Source organism: Schistocerca serialis, chromosome 1 (genome assembly GCF_023864345.2).
Source record: "Schistocerca serialis cubense isolate TAMUIC-IGC-003099 chromosome 1, iqSchSeri2.2, whole genome shotgun sequence".
Classification (NCBI taxonomy): domain Eukaryota; kingdom Metazoa; phylum Arthropoda; class Insecta; order Orthoptera; family Acrididae; genus Schistocerca; species Schistocerca serialis.
In genome coordinates this window covers 661,474,110-661,495,693 of record NC_064638.1, presented here as the reverse complement: position 1 = coordinate 661,495,693, position 21,584 = coordinate 661,474,110, and the positions used below count along the sequence as shown (strand labels likewise).

Below are 21,584 nucleotides of genomic sequence, written 5' to 3'. Positions count from 1 at the left end.
AAGAATTAACTGCAGGTGCCATTTTGTCGCCTCTAGTAGCAACCAACCAACTACTAGTAAATTACATTGTAAGATCCATACTTTGTACAAAAAAACTTTCTAACAATTAGCAACACACCAACTAACAATCTCATAACTGAAAACAAATCAGTATGGAACGCATAATGACATTACAACTACTCATTGGCAATGCAGCAAAAACAAAATTCCCAAAACACTAGGTAATATGCAGCACTAAGCCCAATGCCACAATAACATCACTCAAAAATAATTTATAAACATAAACATCTCATACTAGAGTGCCTTACTCCAACATGTCATCTGCAAACGCAATCCATTTCACAAGCACATGCCTCAATGGCATCACATAACAACAAAGTTACATCATGAGTCAAAGTGAACATGTGGTAGGATAGCTTGCGGTTGACCCTCACCCAGTAATACATAAGTATACTAAGGAATCAATGTTGTACGTACAATTGTTTGTAGGACTAACTGGTTCCAGAGGATGAGCAACATGATCAATTCAAAAATGAAATATGATGCAGACAACAGAAGGTTCCGAAATACAATTTCCCCATCAATAGCAGAATAGATTTATTCAAATTGATGTTTTTTCCTATGAAGAACCCCTCTAATGCCATGGATATTACTCCTTGGTGTCTTAACACATGATTCTCATTTTGTTCCTCCTCCTAGTCAATGTTGTGCCCCAGACATACATTTTCAGCAATTTATTTCTCAAATTACAATCTATGTTTAATATTTGTTAACATTTTTTGCAAGGAGTAATTCCTATGGCTGCTTCTTATGTACTTGCTTCATCCATGCATTATTTTTCTTCCAAAGCAGCAGAATTCTTTCACTTTGTCTACTACATGGTCCTGAATTGTGACGTTCAGTTTTTCACTAAAGTGATTTCTGCTACTGCTCCAAATTTTTGTATGTTTTTTTTTTTTTTTTTTTTTTTTTTTTTTCTTTCTCTCATTTCATATTGTGTGGCCAGCATACTGTTTGTGCCATTCAACAGGTCTTTTAATTCTTTCCCCCCTTTCATAGAGAATGTCAATGTCAGCATATCTTATTTTTTCTATCTTTCACCATAAATTTTAATCCCAATTCTGAATGCTATATTTCCATTGATATTACTTACAAAATATTTTCAAAAGCCCCGCTGTATCAACAAATGGCTGCTCTCTAAGGATATATAATTGTATTGCAACACTACCCAATACTGAGGTAGCCAGCCCGTATTTTATAGTGACATATTTTTTGTATTTGGTCAGCAAATGAGGTAAAAGCCTTAGGTTATAATTACTTATTATCACAGTGTATCTTAATTTAAATTCTGAATCTCTCCTCAGTACGTTAAACTGAATGAGAAGTGCACTACTGTTCATGCTAATCAGTCCATTAATAGAACCTCAAGTTCAATGCTACACATACCATTCGCCTGAGAGTAGTATGCCAGATAAGGAGAAGGATGGTTACAATTGCTTTCAGGAAGGGAGTCTGAGGAAGGAAGCATCCTTCCACAGGCCTGCAGTGATTAAGGAGAAACTGAAGTTATGATGCGGTCAGTCCACATCAAATAAACGAAATGAATGTACTTCATCATGATGGACATTTATTTTTGTGTACTCCACCTGTGTACTTGAAGAATTAAGTTACTCACGAGTAGCTTCACATATTTGTAAAAATGGTATTAACAAAACGTCAATTTGGTTTTCAGAAAGGGTTTTGAACAGAAAATGCTTTCACTGATCAAATATTAAATGCTCTGAATAGCCTATCATCACCCATTCGGTTATTTTGTGATCCCTCAAAGGCTTCTGACGATGTGAATTATGAAATTCTTCTAGATAAGCTTAAGCACTGTGAGATAGTGCACAAATGGTTTAATTCATACTGAACTGTAAGAATGTCGAAGGCAGAAATTAACAGTACAGATAGTCTGCAAAACTCAGCAGAGTCCTCTAAATGGGGAGGTATCAAGAATGGTGTCCCGCTGGCTTCAGTCTTGGGTCCCTTATCGTACTTAATATACATTAATGATTTGCCACTCTATATTCTTGAAGGTGTAAAGCTAGTTCTTTTTGCTGATGGTATAAGTATAATAATCACACCCAACAAACAAGAATTAGCTGAGGCAACTGTAAATAATGTCTTACAGAAAATTATTAAGTGGTTCTCTGCAAATAGACTCACTAAATTTTGAAAAACACACTATATACAATTCTGTATAGTAAGTGGCAAAAACCATTGGTAAATATAGATTTTCGACATTGGTGAGAAATTGAATTGGAAGAAACACTTTGATGACTGCTGAAGTGGTTACGTTTAGCTACTTATGCTATTAGGGTTATTGCAAATTTTGGTGATAAACATGTCAGTAAATTCGCCTGATGCCTATTTTCATTTACTGCTTTCATATGGCATCATATTTTGGGGCCCTTCAGCATTAAGAGAAAAGTGTTCATTACACAAAAGCATGTAATAAGCATGTTTGCTGGAACACACCGAAGATCACCTAGCAAACATTTATTTAAGGAAGTCTGAATATTCACAGTCCCTTCACAATATGTATATTCACTTATGAAATTTGTTATTAATAACCATCCCAATTCAAAAATAATAGCAAGTGCATAGCTACAACACTAGAAGAAAGGATGATCTTTACTATTCTGGGTTAAATCTGACTTTGCCACAGAGAGAAGTCAATTATGCTGCCACAAAAATCTTTTGTCAAGTCTGACAGACAGCCAACCAACATTTCAGAACAAATTAAAAGAATTTATAATTGACAACTCCTACACAACAGTTGAATTTTCAGATATGAAGTAATAAAAAAGCTAGTATACATATTTTTTGTGTAATGAGAAATTACGTTAAACTGACACACTATGGATCAAATATTAATGTAATATATATGTAACCACAGACTAAAGAAAAAAATTCATATGCTTTTGAAGCATCGATAATTTGTTTATTCAAATATCAAGAAATGGAGATAGCTCATATTTCTGAGTGCTTTGCTGAATGTATATGGTTAGCATACATCAAGAACTATGGCTTAATTCAGATATTGGAATGAGAGTGTAGTACAAGACTCTTGGATGCCTTCTGCATTATTGAGTACGGACAGTAATTTCATTTCACTTTTCTAGTATTCCTCTGTCATACATAATTACAAAGATTAGTAAAATACATCTGCTTAATAAGGCACCTAAAACATTCTTCATTACTTGCAACACTGAGTAGGGGTTAATAATAAAAGGGGATAGGTACAACATCCTTCTACATCAGAGTACATGATCACAATAAATTCCTTTTATCAGAAAATTGTGTGCAATCAGCTGTAGTGCATGTTGGTAATGTGCTGTCATTATCCTGAGCTCAGCTCTTCACTCATCATGGGAAGATGCCAACACAATTTTTCAGGTAGACTGAGTGAAGGAGATGAAGACTTGTATAGGTCCTAAGTGCATGTTTACAGGCCTGGTGTCAGTTTCTGCGCGGGCTGGAGTTCGTGCAAGGGGAACAGCAACATATCTGTGGTCCAGCAGTCACTAGCAGATGCCTTTAGTGTGTGTACAATGAACTGCAAAATTATAATTTACATTGTAAGTCTCTGGCACAAACTGTGAATGAATCAAAGAACACTGTACACTAGGGACCAACAAATGGAGACAGTGCAGTTGTTAAGGCACTGACCATATTTTTTGGAATTTGCTCTATCTGGGCATCTTATTTTCTGTAGGTTTCCTAAACCATTCCAGGCAAATATCATGATAGTTCCTTCAAAGCCATGGGCGACTGTCTGTCCTATCCTCATAAAAGCATACTTACATATTCTTTGTGTGTGTGTAATTTGAGGTATTTATTTTCCTGTATTATGCTGACAAATCTTTTATCACAGAGATGATCCAGAGATGAATAAGAAAACTGTACAGCAGCTTGTGAGTCATGATTTCAGTTACAAATGGCCTTCTCAAACTTTGTTTAGGAGTAAGTCTTGACAGTACCCCAAGTCCAATGCATGCACTTTTACCACACATTGTGGCAAAACAGTGCCATTCTTCATCAACATAGAAATCAATTTTGTGATTGTACATACTGACATCTTTTTGTGTGTGGCTTCGCTGGAAGCCTAGTGATATGACTAACTATTATCATTATGGACTGACGAGTAGTTTTTAGCAAAATCATAAGTTTTGAGACTTTTATCCATTGTGGATGTGGAACACTGCGACTGTGGTGTGAAAAGGTTCTCAGAAATTACTGCAACCAGTCGCCTTTTATGTAGATGTATTTTATTTAACCATGACCGGTTTCGAGCTGCCTAGCAACTCATCATCAGATGGTATATACATTTAGTGCTTTTTTGTACCCATTGTGTGGGGTACCACCCACACAATGGGTACAAAAAAGCACTAAATGTATATACCATCTGATGATGAGTTGCTAGGCAGCTCGAAACCGGTCATGGTTAAATAAAATACATCTACATAAAAGGCGACTGGTTGCAGTAATTTCTGAGAACCATAAGTTTTGAGACCTTGGGCCTCTTAAATTATCCAGAGAAATGCTTTGCCTCATCAACGGATGCTATGGTCAATTATTTTCAAAAGTAGCTTCAGTGACTACTTATTTTATGTTACCAGCAAGTACCTAAATGAATTAACAATGTTAAGAATATCTCTCCATTCATGATACATGCAATAATACCTATGAACACTACCAAATAAAAAACAGTAGAATACAAGCTACAATAACCATTCCTTGCAATATGAACCATTGACAAGAAACCCCTTGAGGAGTGTGAAGTCACAGCAGGCTCCCCATGTATTGTCTACCCTGCAACCACAATGTTAGCTGCTAATGACAACAGGGGAAGGGACTGGAACTATCCAACGGTGAGCACAGCATCAGGATACAGAGTGTAGCTGACCTGCTTAGACAACAAGTATCTCACAACAGTGTTACAGTGCTAGTGGTACTGATACAAGCAGAACAGTGGCAACAATAAATAAAGCAAATACCGCATTATATCTACAACAAAAGCTGACAAAATTGACATTTCATCAGAAAGGAACCCAAGGAATTTCACAGAGTGAGAAAGAAGTGGCAGATAATGTACCAGTGTTTCTGCAAGATGGTTCAGTGGAACGTATGATGTCGTATACACCTGACTCTGCGGACGATGTACACGAGGAGTATGGCGATGACGCTGTCGAACAGGAAGAGACAAATCCAGTATCCAGTGAAATGTAGTAAAGGACAGTCATTGTAGAAGGAGAGAGTACTAAACATAATTACATGAATGGTAAATCACCTGCAGCACAGGAAAAGAAAAAAAAAAATTATGAACAGATTTCAAGTAAGTCATAGCAATATGACCATTTAATGCATGAGAAAAACTACAGATGTTAAAGGAAAGACAAGGAGGTGTACTTGTTCAAAAACCGGTGTTTATGCATTTAAAGGATGCTCGATAGAATTTACAGGATATACATGGTAGGGAGCTACTACATTATGCACATCAAACTGCATGTGACATAGATTACAGTGATTTCAAGAGATGCTGTGGGTGGTTGCATAACTTCAAACAGTACTACAGAACTGGAAGGCATAAGATGACAAAATTTCAAACAAAGCATCAACTTGATGCACAACACATTGTGGAATCAGCCCAAAAATTTGTAGATGAGATAAACTTATCCTATTGTTTGGTAAGGAATTTGTTTCCAGCTGCAGCAATCAGGATTTGAAAGGGAACTGTAGATGAAAGGAACCATGGAAATCAGACGTAGCAAGAGTGTTATATCAAGATCAACTAACATCAATGCAATAATGCATTCACGTTCAATTATACTTACTTCTAATGTGGATGGTAAATTTGCTAGAAAGTTATTCACTGTGCTGCAAGAAGCTGGAGATGCTCTGCCCCCTAAGCGATTCGGGTCGACGGAAGCGTCCGATCCCACGCGTCGGCTTTGACCCGTGACGTAAGGGTGTTGTGTGTGACGTCATGACGGCGCGGAGTTTGGTTTGAGTGTGGCTGACTCCAGTTCTGTTTTATCTTATTCTATTTAATTTTCTGATCTGTTCGTTCTATCTCGTGAGATTTTTTTTTAAATTTAAAAACACTTATTACTTATTTTAATTATCTGTTTCCTCCAATTTCTGTTTTAGTTTATTATATTTATCTTCCTGATCTGTTCGTTCTATCCCGTGATATTTTTTTTTTAAAAAGACAAAAGACACTAATCAGCTACTGAAGCATCTTTATCTTCTATGGGTTGCAGGGGTTACGGCCCTGGGGAGGTGGGTGGGTATTCATGCATGGCTGTCTTCACTTACACGATGTAGCTACGCAAGGTGTCTAAATTTGTTTATATTTAGTTTGCCACCCCACCCAAAACACCCCATTTCCCGCACTTGTCCGGTTAGTGTCATTAGGCTTCTTGTGGAAAGTGTGTGTGTTTGTTTTTGTTTCCGCCATATTTGTGACGTCATGGGTCAAAGCAGACAGGCGGGATCGGACGCTTCCGTATTTCCAGCGATTCTTTCTCTTCTATGTGATCTCACAAGAGCAAAAGGGAATATTTACATCACAGGTGGCATAAATGGGAAAATTGGTGTAAGAGAACTACAACTACGGTATGAGCACTGCTTCTGTCCAATAGCCACTCAAAATAATTTTTGATCGATTCATGGTCAATCCAGTCTTTTGATCAATTCCTGGTTTGTGTATAAAAATCATACTTGTTTAGAGTAAACAAAAGGTGTGTGACATTGCAGTTCATACTGACTGGAATCATTGGCCGAATTCAGCCTCTGGATGTCTGCTTTTTCTGTAGCTATAAAACATTAGCTCCAGCTACACCTTACAAGGTAGTCAGTTTCACAATAAGCACCACAGCAGACTTTTCATATTTTATTGCATGCCATCACATTCCACGTGTTCTCACCATCCTGTTAAACCAATATCATTCTATATGCACTCATTAAGAGTGGATATCCAACTGAATGTCCTGCATGATTTATAACTCCCAAGGAGTTTGACTCTGATCTTGACAGTACAAACCTTTGTGATCACTGTGGGGTGCCATTATTCCATTTGGTGTTTGTGGTGTAAATTAATGGTTTGTTTTTAAGATTTCTTGAATGCTGACAATGTCCATTTTGTGAAATTTAACACATATGTCCCACAGAAGGTTGATCTCTGCATCCCCAGACACTCATTTTCTGTTGCTCTCCATATGAACACAGTGAATCACTGGCAGCTAATGATTTTCTGTCATAATTGTTAACACAACACTTTCAATGAGCCTTACTAAAGACTGAACTTGTAACCTCGCACTCAAGAGGATTTCCCGTAAGAAACATGTGGTACACTGTTGTAGGCCCTATTTATACAATTTTTTCCCTTCACTCCACCCTTTCTCCATCCCCAAATTTTGTCAAGGCAAAGCAAACTATAAGAAACATATTTTCCCAAGAAAGTAAAACAGACTTTTTTGAGATTTTGAAAAACCAATTTCTTTGCAAGAGTCAATTTCACTGTAGTGTAATGGAGTACTTAATTAAATTAATGCACAGTTCAAGAACTTTAAGGACAATGAGTAAACTCAAAATTTTTAAAATTTGATAAATTTTCTTATTTTGAAACCCAGAAACAAAAAATTGGCAGGGTCAGAAGCCATTAGGGTATGCACAATTTGTTAACGGCGAAAGTAAAGTCAAATAATTTTAAAAATCAGAAATTTTGGACATCAAGGTCCAAATTAACCAAAATTGGCTGACCTGATGGACTGTTGGGAATTTAGGGTCAACTGTCCCAAATGATAATTTCAGTGTCTTAAACAGTGCCTTACATATGGCTAGGTGAAAGTTGGCTCCAACTGTCAGTTCACGAAAAAAAATACAGGACAATATGTAAGAAATATTCCTTACAACCACCAATATGGTTGGTACACTTTTGTACAGTAATTAATTTATATATCATGGGAATGCATGGCAAACAATATAATAAGGACTTTGAGTAAAAGTTGTAGTAGGCCCTACTCACTTGTCACCCACGCACATTTAACTATCCTTAAATCTCATCATGAGAGCCTTTAGGGATTTGGAAAGAGTCAAAACACTCATTCCATTATTACTTGCATGGATTCTCAAGGGCAAAGGCGAAGATGATGATGAAAAAAAAGTAACTACTTGAAGAAATCTACAATTTTTTTTCAGTAACAGTCTATGTATTTGGTTTGAAATTTTATATGTTTCAGCAAACAACTAGGATTATATGAATATCCATGAGAGTTAATCCTTACCTTTGTTCTCCCGTTGATAACGTAATGACCCATCTTCCCGTTATTGCTCATTTTATTTGCGAGCATTATAACAGCATCAACTTTACTTATAAGAGTTCCTATGTTTTTGCAGGAGCTTTCTTTGCCATCAATCCAAGTTATCTGGTCTCCACGAATAGTTTTTAAGTCATTTTTACCTTTGTTACTAACTAGCTGACCATCCTTAAACATTCCTGAACTATACATACCAATAACTTCTGACAAGACTGCCATTCCTAGCTCCTCTCCCAAAAAATTGTCCACAACACACACACCGTAAGCATCCATGTCTCTGATAACATTTCGCGACACCTCCTCGAGGATGCCCTGTTGATCTCTATTTGTTCTATGAAGAAACGGTGGGCCGTCAGTTAAACTGACTTCCGGAAAAGACCTATATCCATTAGTATTTGTTGAAGCTGCATACCCCGTGTCTTGAACTGGCATATTAGTTACACTGGCTAAGCTGTTATCCACAGAATTACTTGAAGAGGAGTCTTCAAAATCGAATGTAGGGCTTAAAATTTCAGTTCTGGCACTAAGAATTTCGGTTTCCGAGCTACCTTCGTACGTAATAGGACTCGTGTTCCAGCCTGCCAATGAATTATCTTCTCTACTCTCCCGTGCCCAGTTTCCAATTCCACTGCGAGGGATTTCTGCATTCGGCGATGAAATTATTCCATGATGTATCGCAGCTCCTGAATTGACAGCGCTGTTTTGAAGACAGAATGCCTTATGCTTTTTCCAGTGCTTGGTTTGATGATCCTTCGAGCAATAGTAAACACTTCTGCACCGTGAGCATCGGAGAACACGATCACTTGCCCCACAAAGCTCGCAGTTTGTGGATGTACTCATTTCTTCACTATCACACGCAAAATTTACGCCGACATGACTCTTCCCTTCATTTTTTCCCCTTTTTTTTAGGCTCGGACTACGCAGATAGATGTTCAGCTGGAAGTTCTTAGGTAAATGTTCAGCTGCACACGAATTGAACAATAATCACAATAAAATATTTAAACAGCACTAAAATATTTTTTGTCGCACAAAATAAAAAAATATTCTATATTCTACAAAGAAACGAGTTTCTACTTTCACATCACATCACTCTCCACAGTGTCTAAGATCTATGCAATAAGCAGCGATGACACACCAAACATCATAAGTTATAGTTCGCCGGGGTATAGAAACTTATATTTTTTCGCTAGAGGCTCCTCCTGCCGAATTTTGGGTTGGGATTCGAATTTAAAATTAATTTCACTTTAACGGGTACGTGTAATATTACTTTCAAATCGTTGTTTATCCTATATGATTATGGGGTAAAATATATACATCACTGTTCAATGGAGTATTAAATATTTATCATTAAGAAATTAATTAGCTGAGGCCGGGAGTACACGATTTTGAATTCTTTGTTCCAGTGTTGTTAAAGTGTTGTCAACTAAATGGTGTCGCATCTTTGGTACCATCCACCCAAGGGGAAACTATGTGCAATTATCTCTGCCGTTGATTCGTGTTTAGTGATATCGGCGCAGGAACTGCGGATAATAATAGTGTGAAAAGTATTTGCTGAGGAAAAATGGCTACTGATAACGAAAAAAGAAAGCTTGTAGATCTGCGTGTAGTAGATTTACGTTGTGAACTGGAAAAACGTGGGTTGGACAAGACCGGCGTGAAGTCGGTCCTGATTCAGAGATTGCAGAAGGTGAGTGAAGTATGGCGTCATTGGATCATTTCAAATTTTGTTGTGAACTTCCAATAATTCAGTTTTCACCTTTTTTTTAATTTTAAGGTCCTTAAAGAGGAAGGACATGATCCAGAGGAATATACCTTTGAGTCAGAAAAGAAGACGCCTAAGAAGACATCTAGTAAGTATATATATGCGTGAATTTCCATACTGTGCGGCGTAAAATGGCGAATATGTCCGTAGTAAATGTTACTAAATTAAAGTCAAGGATGGTTTGACTTCTTGCACTTGCAACCGAACATTTGCACCTATAGTTTTAAATAGTTGGCTTACTTGGCGTGTCCGATTGCATTACGTTCTGGTCGTGTTATCGGCGCGATAGTGGGCGACCACGCTCCCTTCTTTTCCCCAAATTCTTTGTTGAGACAGATGGAAATCGGGCATAGATCTTGGTCTGTTACGGTAACTGTAAGATCAGTATCGTAGTCAGAAAGTTGTTTGTTACCAAAATTTGCAGCTTACATAATTCAGTTGTACTTATAAATGAGTAAAACTGCAAGAAAAACTCAATGAGTACAGAAACAAGAATAATTTGGCACATATCAGGTTTGGTAAACGGAAATACGGAAGCGTCCGATCCCACCCGTCTGCTTTGACCCATGACGTCACAAATATGGCGGAAACAAAAACAAACACACACACTTTCCACAAGAAGCCTAATGACATTAACGGGACAAGAGCGGGAAATTGGGAGTTTTGGGTGGCTGGCAAACTAAATATAAACAAATTTAGACGCCTTGCGTAGCTACAACGTGTAAGTGAAGACAGCCATGCATGAATACCCACCCACCTCCGCAGGGGTCGTAACCCCTGCAACCCATAGAAGATAAAGATGCTTCAGTAGCTGATTAGTGTTTTTTGTCTTTAAAAAAAAAAAAAAAATCTCACGTGGTAGAACGAACAGATCAGAAAGATAAATATAATAAACTAAAACAGAAATTGGAGGAAACAGATAATTAAAATAAGTAATAAGTGTTTTTAAATTAAAAAAAAAAAATCTCACGAGATAGAACGAACAGATCAGAAAAGTAAATAAAATAAGATAAAGCGGAACTGGAGACAGCCACACTCAAACCAAACTCCGCGCCGTCATGACGTCACACACGACAACACCCTTACGTCTCGGGTCAAAGCAGACGCGTTGGATCGGACGCTTCTGTCGACCCTGGTAAACTCTTGGACCATGGGGAAAATGTGTGTGTGTTTTCCTGGTTTGAAATCTGACAGTGATAAGGGTTAGTGGTGTGCTGACCACTCACTCCATGTAACGTAACATTCCATGAAACCATTGGCAGGTCTTCATTGCAGCAAATAAATTTAAAGATGTTCCACATTTTGTGTTAAAATAATATTGCGAATTTCCATTAGGGCATGGCTGCTGGGAAGGAAAAAAATGTTACACAGCTCATATTAGAATATTGTGTATTCAGCTAAATCTGATTAGACCTACGTTAATCCAGATCTACTTTGTGTACAGTGTAACTACTAACAGGTTGCATCTAATAACAAAATTTTTTATTCGAATTCTATAGCGTAACAAGATAGTAAATCCTATATTCGAATGCTTATATTGGTGTAGTGCAATTTAAGATTGAGGATGATAATAGTTCATTAAAGGTATGTCCACCCAATGCCTCTTTCATTGCGCACACGGGAATAAAAGGACATGCCCAAAAATTTAAAATTTGTGGGAAGAACGCATGTATGCATGGGTATTTTCATGTCCACATGTTGCCTCATTGTGAAGCAGTCTGCTATGAATCCCCTTCTTTGCTTGGTAGCGTTTATTGTAATGAAAAGGCAACAGAAAAAGAAAATTTGGAAGTGACTATATGAAGAAATATAGAAACTACATAGGTATGAGAAATGCAAAATGCTATCTTTTTGTCTGCAATTTTCAGAAGAAAGTCGCAACAAAATTTTAGATTTTCTCCCTGGGTGATTGTAGAGATAAGGCCAAAATTAAATTTTGTTGGCTAATTGTCGACTTGCATACTCATTTCAATTATTTGGTCCTCAATTCAAAACAAAGCATTTCAACTGTATCAAATTTATAATTTGTAATGTGCAATAACTGTAATTTATTATTTGATTGTTTTATACCTCTTTTGACTGTGGGGAAACCCCAAGCTTTTGATTATTAGAATATTTTGTTTCCATAGAATATTAAAATTAATATCTGTAAGCACTCTCTTCATATATAGGCCTAATTAAGATTCATTCCATATCCATGCAACCCTGTTGCATACTGGATCAGTGAAACACACACAAATAATTGAAAGTAAAAGTGATTTTCCTGAAACTGACAATTATGTGGAGGTTAATTTACTTTCAATGCATCATTTGCATTCAGTCATGAAATATGATACATAGATTAACATCCTCAGACTCGATAAATTTGGGAATATGATAAATGCCAGAATCCACTAGAATAGAGGTTGTGTTTTTCAGATTTGTGTTTTATTCATCATCGATGTGCTGCATTTTTATTTGTAGTGTTTGTTGAAGAGCTGCACATACCCATCATTTCTTTTGTTCAGATGTCAGGCTCCTCAGTTATTGTTCTTTTAAGTCACAATAGCATGAAATTTGTTCAGCATTCATATAAACTTTTCGTAAATTTTTTGATTACACTTCTCAGTTTTCTTGCTTCGAGGCTTATGGTGTCTTATTCTGTACAGAAATATGATCAGATACTTTTTATCTAATACATGATGCTCAGAGCAACACCTCATGCATTTTTAGTCTAATCTTGATAAGTGGAGTTTCACACAACTTTTTTCTGTGTCTGTAATCACCTATAAACTTCCGTATGCATCTTTTACAGTTAAGACATTATTGCATATAAATTGCCTTATAGCATCACCTCAACACATTACACAAACATATTCATAAGGGTGCTCTATGTACGGCCTCCATAACCAGAAAATTATGCGGGCACAGATGCACGTGCATAGTTGCACTGTTGGAGTTTATGTGCTTGTGCAAAGCTGAACACAAAAAGACATTCTGTGGATGCACCTTAATTTTTGGTAGTCAACAGCTCTAAATAAAGTAGTAAGGTCATTCCGTGTCAAGTGGACTGCTTTTCAGTGTCTCAGCTTGACCCTTTGTGAGTGTAATGAAATTTGAGTAAGTTCGACAATGCCTTGGGTGGAGGTGTATGAAATTTCAGATTTGTCTCTAGATTTCATTTCTATCCATTTTCATAAATAGGGATTCAAAGTTCGCACCCCTTATGCACATGCTTAAATGTGAGCTTTGAATAACTTTCATGAAAGGTACTCCTCACTTGCAAGCATCTACTTTGTGTAATTTAACAATTTTTGTGCTGAATGTTACTAATTAGATTTTTAAATACCCCTGGTGACAGCTGAACTACTTCAAAAAGTGACAGATAATTTATTAACCAGCCAGGAATTTGTGATCCGACACTCAGTGCCCTGTTCTTGTACTTTTTGTTCTATAGCCTCTGTCCTCTGTCTAGATCTATCCACAGTGAAGTGTTTGGCAGAGGGTGTGTCCCACTGTAAAAGTTATTAGGGTTTCTTCCCGTTCCATTAATTTATAGTGTGTGAGAAGAATGATTGTTCGAAAGTCTCTGTGCATGCTGTAATTATTGTAATCTTATTCTCATGATCCCTACACGAGTTCTACATAGGATGTTTCAGTATATTCCTAGAGCCATCATTTAAAGCTGGTTTCTGAAACATTAATAGACTTCCCTGGGATGGCTTATATCTATCTTAAAGAGTCGTCCAGTTCAGTTTCTTCAATATCTCTGTGACACCCTCCCACTGAACAGGCATGTGACCATTCGTGCCACCCTTTTCTGTATACACTCAATATCCCCTGATAGCCCTATGTGCTATGGGTCCCACACACTGGAGGAATATTCTAAAATCGGATGCATGAGTGATTTGTAGTCTGATAGCACTTCCCATGTATTCTACCAATAAACTGAAGTCCATTACCTGCCTTACACATGATTGAGTCTATGTGATCATTACATTTTGTACTGCTACAAAGTGTTACACACAGGTATTTGTAAGAGTTGGTAGATTCCAACTGTGAATCACTCGTAATATAATCATAGGACACTGTTTTTAATTTAGTGATTTTCACAGATTCACATTGTACAGCAAGTTGTCAGTCTTGACACCATTTTGAAATCTTATCAAGATTGACTGAATATTTTTGCAGCTTGTTTCAGACAGTACTTCATCATAAATAATTGCTTCATCTCCAAATTGTCTGAGGTTACTATTAATATTGCCGGCAAGGTCATTAATATAAAACATGAAGAGCAAAGGTCCCAACACACTTCCCTGGGGCACACCTGATGTTACTTATACTTCTGATGATGACTCTATATCAAAGATAACATGTTGTGTTCTCCCTACCAGAAAGTCCTCAATCTAGTCACAAATTTCATTTGATACCCCATATGATTGTATTTTTGATAATAAGCATAGGTGTTGTACTGTGTCAAATTCTTTTTGGAAATCAGGACATAGTGCTGCTACTTGACAGACTGTCTTGATCCAAAGCTTTCGGTATGCCATACTAGAAAAGTGCAGGTTGTGTTTCACAAGATCGATATGCTTGGACTCCATGCAGGTTGGCATTGAGGTCATTATGTTTGAGCTTAGTGTGTATTTCAAGGTTCTGCAACAAATCATTGTCAAGGATATTGGACAGTAGTTTTGTGGACGTCTTCCACAACCCTCTTGTAAACAAGTGTGACCTGTGCTTTTTTTTCTCTCTCAAGGACACTGTGTTTTGTTCAGGGGATGTGTGATAGGTTATAGTTAGAAGAGGGGCTAACTCGAGTGCAAATTCAATATAGACCAGGTGTTGCAACCAGTTGCCTTTTATGATGCTTCAATTTTTATTTACCATGAATTTACCCCCTCTCCCCGTCCCCCTCTCCCCGTCCCCTTCTCCCCGTCCCCCTCTCCCCGTCCCCCTCTCCCCGTCCCCCTCTCCCCGTCCCCCTCTCCCCGTCCCCCTCTCCCCGTCCCCCTCTCCCCGTCCCCCTCTCCCCGTCCCCCTCTCCCCGTCCCCCTCTCCCCCCGTCCCCTCTCCCCGTCCCCCTCTCCCCGTCCCCCTCTCCCCGTCCCCCTCTCCCCGTCCCCCTCTCCCCGTCCCCCTCTCCCCGTCCCCCTCTCCCCGTCCCCCTCTCCCCGTCCCCCTCTCCCCGTCCCCCTCTCCCCGTCCCCTCTCCCGTCCCCTCTCCCCGTCCCCCTCTCCCCGTCCCCCTCTCCCGTCCCCTCTCCCCGTCCCCCTCTCCCCGTCCCCCTCTCCCCGTCCCCCCTCTCCCCGTCCCCCCTCTCCCCGTCCCCCTCTCCCCCCCCCTCTCCCACCCCCCCTCTCCCCCTCCTCTCCCACCCCCCCTCTCTCTCTCTTTTCCTCTCCCCCTCTCCCCCTCTCTCTCTCTCTTCCTCTCCCATCCCCCCCCCTCTCTCTCTCTTCCTCTCCTTTCCCTCTCCCTCTCCCTCCCCCCTCTCTCTCCCTCTCCCTCTCTCTCTCTCTCTCTCTCTCTCTCTCTCTCTCTCTCTCTCTCTCTCTCTCTCTCTCTCTCTCTCACACTCACACACACACACACACACACACACACACCGTTTCAAATGCCTGCACTTTGGGCATGGGATGTAAGAGTGAAGCCACTTGTAGCAGATGTGTAGCAAAGTCCCCTTGACAGAGTTGCTTGCTTCTCTCCTCTGAAGTGTGTAAATTGCTCAGGGGATCACCCTGTCTGCAGTAGGGATTGCAGTGTCTTCCTTGAAGAACGGAAGGTACATGAAATTAAAATAATGAAATTCACCCTGTATAGTGAGACCAGGAATATCAAGAAGGCCATACAGCTTCCCACATTCACTACAGCTTTAATTTTGGCTTTTAAAAAGCCTCTTTCGACACCCAACACTCCTGCATAAACAGAGGTTGCTAATGTCAGCACTTCATTTGTCATGCTGCAGTTGTTTCCGAGCCCATAGCCCTCCCAAGAATATCGTATAAACCCTCAGTTGCCATCATTGCAGATTTCCTGGTATCTCCAAAGGCAGAGTCTGGTAAAAAATCCAGCACTGTCTGCACTGATGCTGCAGTACCTCCTACAAAGCCCTCACGGACCAAAATAGCAAATAGAAAGCCTCACCACAGGCGAAAACAGGTGATACATGACCAGACCATATCGATGTCATTCCATTTCATGGTTCTACTGCTTCTGAGCAGATGGAATGTGAAGTCTGCCAGAGGCAACCATCTTGCCTCAAGGCTGAACTTCCACCTTTCGCGGGCTCAACTTCCTGGCGGAAAGGCAGGAGGAAACTGCAACCCTCGTGGTAAATGGCCCCCATACTACAGTGAAACATAAATTGGTTCAGGACTCGTGTGGATGAACTGAAACTCGTGGCACAGGCACACCCCCTTTCCCTGTTTTTACAAGAAGCATGTTTCAAAGCCACAGATACCCTTGTACTATAAGGCTATAACCTCCACCAAAAGGGTGACCCGACTGGGGGAAGATCCAAGGACTGAGTTGCTGTGTTTGTCAATAAAACACACCACTCCCCTGCTCTCTCCTTGGTTAATGACCTACAAACAGTAGCCATTGCTGTTCAAATGGTTCGGATCATCACTATCTGCTCCCTGTATTTAACACTGCAGGATGCGATAGACTCTTGAGGCTTTCGCAGATCTTATTGGACAACTCCCCTGCCAATTTTTCCTACTGGGTGATTTCAGTGCCCATACTGTTGTATGGGGCTTGGGCTATATTGAGTCTAGGAGAACCCCAAAATTTCTCAGGAGCTGTACATCTTCAACACAGGGAGTCCAACTCAGTTTCTTGGCTGCTACTGGGTTGTCCTCAGCCATTCACCTCTTTCTGCTCTCCAGACCTTGCAGACTCAGCACAGTGGGAAGCAGCTAATGACCTTCATTCTAGTGCCCACTTCCCACTGTGGATCCACCTACTAGGTCGAGGATTGTTTTAACAGAAGCCACCAAAATGGTCAGCAGGGCTTAACTGGATGCTGTTCAGACAGCTGGCTGTGCATGAACACCGTGACAGCATTTAGAATGGGTGGATCACATCACTAGTGGTCCATCATGCTGCTGGCTTATCCATCCGTAAGTCTTTAGGTCATCCTACAAAGCAACCTCTACCTTGGTGCACTGATGAATGTTGTTCAGAGATCCAGGACAGACGTGAAGCTTTTAGACAGTTTAAATTTCACCCAGCAGCGTACAACCGTACAGTTTTTAGAGTCACAATAGCCAAGGCTTGATACTTAATTACGGAGAGTAAGAAAAAGCCATGGCAAGCTATCCTAGACACCATAAACTGTACACTTGAAACTTGACGAGTGGCCTTCAAGCTGTCGCCTGGTGTTTTTCCTTCCACCCTTTGGTCTCTGCAATCTGTTATCTCACCCATCTTGGCTGTACTGCTTGTTCGGTTGATTTCTTTCAGGTTCCTAGCCATGTTGGGACTCCCCCAGTCTCTATGACTCCTCTGGGTCAGATTTGCAGCTTCACATCAAATCCTTCATTCAGTTGTGAGCTGACTCTTGGGAGGGCCAACCCCCTGTCTAATAAACTTTGTGCAATGAATGGGACTCCCACCATGTGGTGTTCATCCTTCTTGCTCTTGCTGTGGGCTTCTACCATCCTCTGCCATCTTCATATTGGCCATACCAGGTAGATTAATGGTTTTCTTTTACTCTGTATTGAGCTGCCTCCATTGTAGTTGTGGGGCACCTGTTCATGGTGGTACATATTTTGCTGGAGTGGCCCAGCCTTTGATCCTTAACACTAAATACACCCTCCCACTCTCCTCGCCACAGGTGTTAGCATAACTAACACCTTGTTTTGGTTTTCTTCAGGAATGTGGTTGTCTTTCTGGAATTGGAGTACCTTGGTTAACATTGTCATTGGTTTGGGAGGCCTTCGGCTTTGCCTCCCTGTGCCGGCGAGGTTTCCTCTCCCCCTTTCCCATTTCTCCACATTTTGTGTGGTATTTTGCCCCCCCCCCCCCCCCCCCCCATCTTCTCCATCTGGTGGTATCCTCGCTTCCTCGTTGTCGCGAACACAGTATACTGTGGGAACTAGGATGGGTTGCTGTCAGTGCCAGCACCCTGTAGCACCTTTGGGGTGCTCCTTGCCCTCGCCCCTCATCCTGCCCCTCCTGTTCTTCACTCTTCTTGCTGTCTTGGCATTCCTTCTACCTTTGTGTTCACCCATTTTCCATTTAATAGACTGTGCTGCTGCTGTTGTTCCTCCCTTAGTTTCTGCCTTGTTTGAATGTGGGACTGATGACTTCACTCTTTAGTCCACCAACCAACTAATCTCTGCCTTCAGAGTCAGTTATAACAGTGTGACAACATGGATTGTGAAGCTATGATTTTTTTTAGATCCTGCAGTGTCTGTGAGTGAATATTTGTCAGCATTTAACAGTTCTAAAGTGCTCAGTTAAGTTTTACTCATCACAAATCACTTAAGCTGGCTTTCCAACAGTATAAAAAAAATGAGAGTTCTAGTACGCCTCTCAGAGGTTTTGGGAATAATGGAAGATGTAATTTGGAAGGTCATTGTTGTAGCAGGTGAAATGGATGGTGTACTTTCCAGTAAACACAATTTGTGCTGAATAAAAACCCTGGATTCTCAAATCTTATTTTCTCTTGCCTACTTAAAGTTGAAATTGTAGAAACCCCTCAGAATATTATTCCTATCTCAATCCCTTTGTATAAGTAAGCACCATTGACTTCTTGAAAAGTTGAGTGCTCTTTCTCTATTTATAAAAAATGTTGTCAGGCAGCAGACCATTTGCAAAAGTAATTTATAATATTAGAAGCCAAGGTTGAAATACTTTTTCGTGACCAGTTTTGACAGTAAGTAGCTGTAACCTCAGATTCTGAGAGCTGTACAGATAGAATATCAATGTAGTAATCTGCATGATCATACAACAGTTATAGTCAAGGAACCGTATTATGTGAATAATAAACATTACATACCTCCTAGAAATACAGGCTGTACATAAAGTCCGGGAACACTTTCAATTATTTATTGCACAAGAACCAAACATTGTACAAATATCATACGTATGTCGTTGCAATTTTGAAGAGAAACACTGAAAGTTTTCTATAATAGACAAAAGGCTGCTTTGGTGGATTGTTTTTGGTTAAGCTGAGATGTTACAATTAAATCACCTCAACTCTTAGTCCTGTTTACAATGAATTATTAAACAATCAGTTGACTACTTCATATTGAAAGGCAACTTTAAATAGGTGTCATAAATTTTAATGCCCAAGAAACATTTCATCGTCTTACCTTCCACCGTTGCTAGGTTTTTTGTATGTTGTGTTTAATGACCTGCTGTTTCCAAGAACTCATCTTTTATCCCCATGCTTAACGTCCCCCCCCACCTCCTCCACCCATTCTGCCCTATACCTTCTCTGCCCCCTTCACACCTTTGCAACTTCCCTCTTCAACCCCATCCCCATGCCGGTTGGCTTTTAGGTCACCTATCTTAAGATAGTACCATCCACTGTTTATGTAATGTTCATATGAATCCACTGTTATCCAGTTGTTTTGTTAGGTACCTTTCTAAATATTCAATACTATGTATTCAATACTATGTTCATACATTTCAATTTACTAGTTGTCAGTTACATAATTTAAAATTTTGTTCTGGCTGTGAGTGTACTATTACATATATTTGTATGTATATGATGCTATGTCAATTTACACTTGGCGTGTTCCTTTCATTTGGAACCTTGTACCTTTCTGTGGTTTTAGATTCACTTGGTTCTTTTCATCTGTTTTTTGCTTTACCACCACCCCCTCTCCGCAGCCCCTTGTAACCCCCCTCCCTGGCCCCAAATCAGGTGAATTGGTGGCTGAGGCATGAGTGTTGTGGCCAAAAAATCTGTCACAAACAACGATGAATGAGCAGGTGCATTCTCGTGACACAAAAGCGATGAATTGTTTTCCCACAATTCCAGACATATTTTGCATAGTGCTCTTCCAAACAGTGGGTAACGTCAAGGTAATACTCTTTGTCGACTGCATGACCTTGAGGCAAAAATCCATGCTGCACTACGCCATGGTAATTGGAAAAAAAAAAGCAAAACTTCTACATTTTATCGAACTTGGAATGCTTTTTTTTTTTTTTTTCAGTTTTTGCTCTCCGGGATGCTTCCATTGGGATGATTAGGCTTTGTTTTCGACATCATAACTGTAAACCCACGTTTTGTCACCAGTTATGACCCTTCTGAGAAAATCAGGTTCATCATTGACTTCATTCAAGAGCTCCTGAGCGATGCTCGTGTGATTTCTTCTTAGGGTGTGGAAAAATTTCCACTACCAGTCACAATAAAAGATTATATATTCGTCGCACAACTGGTTTTGGGCTTGTGCCCATCCTCAGTTGTTCATACATTCATGTACAAGTTTATACTGCTGGAGATCACTGTATAAATACAAAAAAATTATTTACTGGTGACTGTATTTATAGTGATCTCCAGCAGTATAAACATGTAAATAAATGTATAAACGCGTGAGGATGGGCACAAGCCAGAAACCGGTCGTGTGACGAATAAATGTTTATTGTGACTGGTAGTCGAAATTTTTTTCCTTCCTATAGAGCAACAGTCACGGAGTTCAACAGCATCCACTATGGATAAAATTCACTGACTGTTCTTATGGTCAAAATTGAAAATTTTTGGAACAAACTTCGCTGACACACGTCTCGTGCCCAAAACATCAGAAAAAATTGCATAACGAGAACCGACCAATATGCCAACATCCTCAGCAACTTCTCTTACTGTAATTCAACAATTTTCTTCACAGATTTGACATTATCATTTGTTGTTGATGTGTTGGGGCTTCCAGAGTAAGGTTTGTCATTGGCATCTTCTCAGCCGTCCTGGAAGAGCTTGTGCAATTGTAAACTTTTTTGGAGAGCAGACTCGCAGTTTGCCACTGTCAACATTTCAAATGTTTTAGAGCACTTGATTCCATTTTCCACACACAGTTTGATGCAAATTCTTTGCTCCATTTTTATAATATTCGAGAATCATCGAGCATACTAACATACGTCTTACCTTTCTATCTGTTGAAAACAAAGTATGCATGCTGTACACTTGAAACTGTGAACATATATTTGGAACATGGGTGCCAGCATAACAAAAAAAAAAAAAAAAAAAAATCGATAATCTAATGTATGTTGCCCGCAGTATTTGAAAAGTCACCTTACTTTTTGAATAGCCCACATACATGTACCGCCTGTAAATAGTGATGAATATGTACTAAAAACTATTTGATCCTATATCTTGTTGTGTACTTGTTTTGTGCTTTGAACTCAACCAAGCTTCAAACAATTTGACATGTGCTCTGATGCACATTGGCTCAGACTTCCTGAGTTGTTATCGATGCATCATCTTTAATGATGTGGCTGCTTTTGCTCCTCTACTACTTATTGG

General features: G+C 39.6%; 2 protein-coding genes across 3 annotated transcripts in view; one reads left to right on the top strand and one right to left on the bottom strand.

The window, feature by feature from the left end:
* The window catches only part of LOC126479618 (egl nine homolog 1), a 61,919-nt gene extending 52,452 nt beyond the window's left edge, over positions 1-9,467 (bottom strand). Inside the window, exon 1 of the mRNA XM_050103799.1 lies at positions 8,334-9,467. Within this exon, the coding sequence (XP_049959756.1) occupies positions 8,334-9,206 (873 nt within the window). The 5' untranslated portion in view covers positions 9,207-9,467. The remainder of the gene's footprint in view (positions 1-8,333) is intronic.
* Positions 9,468-9,826: 359 nt separating this feature from the next.
* LOC126479519 (scaffold attachment factor B2-like) overlaps positions 9,827-21,584 on the top strand; it is a 184,341-nt gene continuing 172,583 nt past the window's right edge. For both annotated transcript variants that reach the window (XM_050103792.1, XM_050103791.1), the window contains exons 1-2: positions 9,827-10,053; positions 10,141-10,216. In XM_050103792.1, coding sequence (XP_049959749.1) covers positions 9,928-10,053; positions 10,141-10,216 — 202 coding nt within the window. In that variant the 5' untranslated portion in view covers positions 9,827-9,927. The remainder of the gene's footprint in view (positions 10,054-10,140; positions 10,217-21,584) is intronic.